Below are 6000 nucleotides of genomic sequence, written 5' to 3' on the forward strand. Positions count from 1 at the left end.
GTCCAGGTAGAAGTGGTTGAAGCAAAAGGGCTTCATTGCTTTGCTGCAATGACTTGACTAGGAAAGCTGTATATAAATCTCAGCGGATATATATCTTCTGGTGAGACAGTAAATTACCAGGGCACACTGTCCAGGGGACACCTAAGAAAAGCCAATTCCAGGGGCACCCTTGGCTCAGGTCATGATTCCAGGATCCCGGAATCAGGCCCCTTGTCTGGCTCCCTGCTCAGCGGGAAGTCTGCTTCTCCCTCTCCCTCCGCCCCTCTGCCCTTCCCCTCAACCCCAGCTCGTGTTCTTTCGCTCTCAAATAAATAAAATTTTAAAAAAAGAGAGAACGAAAAGCCAATTCAGAACAGAGATGATATAAATACTAATTACTTAATGAAATGATCTTCTATAGAATGGAGGAGGGATAGGCAAAATCAAAGAGGTAAAGCATTTTAAGCTTCTTGGAAAAGATACTACTGTTGCCTTCTATGAAGTATTTATTCCATGCCAGGTATGGGGTGAGGGGGAGTGGCACAGAGAGCAATCTTGCTGATAAAGACATCACACTCCAACCCTCAGTTTTTATGACAACAAAAAGCTAAAGTAAGCTAAAACAGGGAAATCTAGCATTGTTTATTTGCCTCTGCCTCTTGCCTCATTTTCGGAAAAATAAAAAGGACGAGGGGCACCTGGGTGGCTCAGCAGGTTTAGTGTCCAACTCCTGATTTCAGCTCGAGTCATGATCCCAGGGTCATGAGATTGAGCCCCATGTCAGGCTCCGCGTGGAGCCTGCTTAAGAGTTTCTTTCCCTCTGCCCCTCTCCCTTTCTCTCTTTTACATTCTAAAAAAACAAAAAACAAAGTACCACATGGCCTATTGCCAAACGCATATAAAGTACTGGCCATTTAGATTTCCATTCTGTACACACAATAGCAAGTCAATCCTAACTGAATCACATGGTGCTACTTCCAGAAAAGGTTAAAGCTATTTGGTACAATTAAGGGAAATGCAGGGGGCGGTGGACAATCTCAATTCAGTCAATTTTAAAAGCTTGAAATTTAAATCAGACTGGTTCCCTTAAAAGACCCTTAACCATATGCCTCCCTCTACCTGTCAGTTGCCCTCTCTTTACCACAAGAATATGCCCCCTGAGATCCACTTAGAACTAGATACCTCCAGCCCCTGGAGTACATTTATTCTCCCAGACATGCTCTCCCTTTTTTTTCCTTATAGGCCATCTCTCCCAATAATCCAGAGCTCTACCTAAGGAGACTCTACCTTCACCAAGCTGCTCAAATCCCAGGTGAAAAGCAAAACTCCCTTTCTTCAATAGTCCCTAGAACCAGTACACCCACTATGTTTTTGCCTTCCTACTTCCTACCTCAATTACAGATAGCCTTTCCCAGCTATTCTGGAATCCACTGTGACAACTTTAAAGGGACTCATATCTCCACACACAAGGCTATAAGAGAGTCTCTTATTGAACCAGACCACAGCTGCACCAAACCCTTCAGCTGTACTGCCTTCTCCTTTCTGAACCAGCTTCTCAGTACAACTGATGAGTAACTGCCCTTCAATTACAACTGCCTACCACTTGTAAATTTTATTTCCTACCACTCTCAAAGGATGCTTTACACCCTTTCAGTCACCAGTCTATTACCAAACTTCATTCTAATTGATCAATGATCAAGCAAAGGCTCCAAAATGCAAGACTGCTGGCATACCAGGTTGAATAGTGTCCCTCTAAAAAGCTATGTCCATTCTGCACCAGGGAATATGATGTTTGGAAATATGGTCTTCGCAGATGTAATCAAATTTTAAAAATGTCATATTAGATTAGAGTGGGCCCTGATTCAATGACTCATGACCTTTTAAGAAAAGGAATATTTGCAATAGACACACACACAGAAAAGACAGAGGCAAAGACTGGAGTTAGGCTGTTATAAACCAAGAACACCAAGGATTGCCAGCAACCACCAGAAGCTAGAAGAAGCAAGGAAGGATTCTTTCCAAGAGCCTTCAAAGGAAGCATGGCCCTGCTGACAGCTGGATTTCAGATATGTAGCCTCCAGAACTATGGAAAACAGACTTCTGTTGTTTTAAGCCACCCAGTTTGTGGTACTTTGTTGCAGCACCCCTAGGAATTGAATACAGCTGGAAGTCAAGGTAAATGCAAATAAAGCTGCTTGATATTTGAGGCAAGCTTCTAGGCACTCTACAATTTCTTTCACAGAAAGCCATCTATGGACACTGCATATGTCCATAACCCTAAAAAACAGGGAAAGCAAAACGTTAGTTTCAACCAGATCAGTGAACTCTTTTGAGCTTAATGTCAACAGTGAACACAGAGATGCTCCAATTCATATGGCTGTTTCTGATCACAACAGTTGAGGGAATTGAGAAATCAGAATGCAAAAACCTGAGGGGAATTAGGCCAGATCACTGCAGCAAAGAGCCTATCCCCTGTGAAAGAGCCCCAGGATCATTAACAGCAATTACGAGCACAGGGCACTCAGCACTCACCACTACTTCTAACTGGTTTAAGGCAGCAAAAGAGTGCCACCTACTGAAAGACCAGCCAAAGAATTAAGGTACTACTGTAAAAATTCCAATTATTTAAAATAAGTTGCCCATTCTAGTAGAATGGGCTGAAGGAAAAAGAGGCTATAGCCAACATCTCTCTGTAGAACTTGCCTAACTTCCCTTAGCGGGCAGATGCCTGTGTTCTGCCCAATTCAGGCACTAGGGAGTCAAACAACCAGATGGCCAGCGGCCTCACATCATGTGGGCAAGCATACCTTTTGCTGCATGATTGACGGAAGAGGGAGGTTCATCATCAGATGTAGAACTGAGGCTCAGGGCAAGCTCTGCAACTCTTTTCTTCTGTTTCTTGATAGGGGCAGTGCATTCTGGATCATTTCTCCTCTTCATTGTTACTGCAACCATAAATCCAGATAGTCAGCTGCCCCTGTTAGAGCCACTCGGATCAGAGCAGGGATTCCAAAATATAAATCATCAATGGGATGGGATTTGGCAATTACAAACAGCTTCAAATGCCAGCACTTGAATAGCCTTTTTCTCAAATTGAGGTCCAGGAAGGATGCTAGCCAGCCTCTAGTCTTCAATAATAGCTGTTAGTTTTACTGGAAAATGTGTGGTGCTCACAGACCCAGAGACCTCAGGGCCTTGATTTCACATACCAAAACATCATGGATCAACTCTACAAGCCACAGGGGAGAAAAAGCCTTAGGTACTTATTATTCTATAATTTTCATGCAACACTGGCCCTGTGTGACAACAATGTACACTGGACATTATGAAATCTAGTGAATATCAACCAATATTTGCAAGGTGAGGGGGCCAGCCCAGAATGATAGCTCCATCACCATCATTATTTTACCAATTCGGAAATTACATAATGTGATACAAATGCTGGTTTTGGTTTATTTCAGGATGTTTGAAACCATGAAAGAACTGGGAAAATTTTTAATGAGAATAAGGAATGGAAGCAGTGGTTGACTCAGGACTAAGGAAATAGAAGATTGGGAAAATTATTCAAACTGGAGATAGCCACATCATGAACTCTGGTGTAAAAATAATTTTAACAACACCAATACATCTCCATGAAAAAAGAATGGAGATGATTAGGCACCATGTCATCATCATCCATGCCCACTGGTAGGTATAGGAGAGGTAAGCATGATTGGGGCCAGCGGGAAATGAGATGGAATGAAGTGATTATGCCATCCTGAAACCTTAAGAAATGATCCAGTTAAAGAACAAGAGAGAGTAGTAGTGAATACAGTGTGGTTTACAAACAACTGATGGGCTATAAGAAGACTCAGAAAAGAGAACTCAAAACATAGAAGCAAACAGGTGGGTGGCCAGCTGAGCTGCAATTCCCTGAGGAAGGGGAGGTGCAGAGGTACAAGACACTTTTAACTGGATCACAGCTGCAAGAGCAATGAATGCACCGATACCACTGATCCCCTCAACCTCACAAAACCCTGAATCACATGTTTCACTTCTCTGCAGCTCAAGGTTGAGCCTGTCAACCCAATGCATTATCTTATCCTAAGGAGGCAGCCAGCCTCTTACTAGCCACAGGCGGGGGCTATCCTGGGGAAGTTAGAACGGAGAACCTTGAACAAAGAGAAAGCAAAACCACGTTTCACTTTAAACCACCTTCTTAAATGCCCCCCCAAAATGCCCATAACAGAAGCAAAAAGGGCCTTCTGATTCTTAGCGACTCTGGGAGACTGCAAGCACGGGAAACTCAATGTGGACTGCATTGGGGTGGATGCAAAAGAAGGAGAGTGAATAGTTGTGTGAAAGGCAGGAGATACTGATGCTCCTCCCCAAACCACCTTAGATTCAGGCCTTCCGAATCATCTACTCCAACACTCTCATTTTCCACTGGATAGAACCGACGCCCGAGAGGGAAGGCCGCACACCTTAACCAGTGCCCCGCTCAAGTGAGCAACACAGGCCAGAAGAATGCGCCCAGGCAGGGAACTTCTACATGTAAGGCAAAAGGCCTGGTTGTACCTGCTGCTCCCCAAGGAAAGGGTTCAAATCCCCTCTTCCAGTCTTCTCTCCCAAGGTGTCGGTTTCGCCACCCTTATTCACTGAGGGAGATGAGCACCTCTCTCTCCCCGCCAGTCTTTTCATTTGAAAACAACGTGAGTGTGTGAATGTGTGCGCAGAGACGTTTGTCAGCGGCAACTCGAGCTGCTAGGAGCTGGAGGAGCAGGTCGGGGGCGGAGGAGGGTTGAAGGAAGTCGGGGAGAGAGTAGGGGCGGCGAGGGTCACCACCGCCAGTGCGCGGCCGAGGCGGCGGTGGAGGGGAGAGGATGCTTCGCCCGCGCGCCCGCCCTCCCACTCGCTCCCCCCAGGCCGCGCGCCGGCACTCACGCTGAGGGGAGAGGGTGAGCTGCCTGGGAGCGGAGAGGGGGGGGGCTCAGCCTGCCGTTGCCGCCGCCGCCACCAGGCCTGGCCCTGCCGCTGCCAGAGCCGCCGCCTACTCCCTCAGTTTCGTTTCCCCACCGCTAGCCCGGTCCGCCGGCCGCGCTGTCGCGCTCGGGTCCCGCCCTGCGGCCTGCGCAGCTTGATGACGTCACGGGCAGCCCGCACCCTCTGCGCGGCCGGGTCCCGGCCCCGGGGAAGAAGACACGGGTTCGGGCCCGCCCCACCCCCAGCCAGGGCCGTCCAGGGCGCCTGCGCGCAAGAGCCTAGGGGGAAGGGTACAAAAGCAAAAGTAACCGAGTTATCTTCTTTCCCGCGCTAGGCACGAGAAACAAATATAAAAAAATTTAAAAAGCGGGTGTCGGCACATTTCACCTGATCTCATTATTATTTTCATTTTACAGATTAAGAGCAAGTTGAGAGAGGTAACTGGTGAACTGGTTAAGGTCAGAAACCCAGTCCCCTTGTTCACTGCTGTATCCCCAACATCCTGCGTATAATACATCCTCAACAGATGTTGAACGAAGGTCGGGAGGAGAGAAGGAATGCTGCCTATGCCATCTTACCATATGGAAACAGATGGCTTCCCATCCCAAACCCCTCTCCCGATTTTCTGGCCAATATGGCCAAAAGTCTGCTGAACATCCTCACTTAGTCACTCACACCGATAAATTAAAATCTGATTTTATGTTTTCCTGTAAGCCTGCTCTTTTTGCAGTGAATGGCACCACCGTTAATCCGTTGGTCCAACCGGAAATCTGAGATGGCCCCATCTCCCTCATTTCCTAGAGCCTCCAATATACACTTCATTGAGTTTACCGCCTAATTGTCTGTCAAATGTATACATTCTTTTCCATCCCCATTGCCACAACCCATGCACTCGCCTTCTCTCGACAGGATTTCCCCAATAATCTCCAAATCATTGTTCCTGTCTCCAGTGGTGATGCCTGTAGTGTAAAATTTTTAAAAATTTATTCTGATTCTTTCACAACCTGTCAATGATTAAAACCCATCAATGACTTCCCATTTCTCTTAGGTTGTCTTTAA

The 6000-nt window shown here is 46.5% G+C and overlaps 1 protein-coding gene across 5 annotated transcripts in view; it reads right to left on the reverse strand.

Annotated features, from left to right (window-relative positions):
• CMTR1 (cap methyltransferase 1) overlaps window positions 1–5105 on the reverse strand; it is a 63417-nt gene extending 58312 nt beyond the window's left edge. For all 5 annotated transcript variants that reach the window (XR_009404447.1, XR_009404446.1, XM_059400554.1 and 2 more), the window contains exons 1-2: window positions 4903–5105; window positions 2787–2924 (exon numbers count right to left, since the gene is read on the reverse strand). Coding sequence is in view for 3 of the 5 variants with exons in the window: in XM_059400554.1 (XP_059256537.1) it covers window positions 2787–2919 (133 nt within the window). In the remaining 2 variants the exon portion in view is untranslated. The remainder of the gene's footprint in view (window positions 1–2786; window positions 2925–4902) is intronic.
• Between the last annotated feature and the right edge of the window lie 895 nt (window positions 5106–6000).

The sequence above is a fragment of the Mustela nigripes genome, chromosome 5 (genome assembly GCF_022355385.1).
Source record: "Mustela nigripes isolate SB6536 chromosome 5, MUSNIG.SB6536, whole genome shotgun sequence".
NCBI lineage: Eukaryota > Metazoa > Chordata > Mammalia > Carnivora > Mustelidae > Mustela > Mustela nigripes.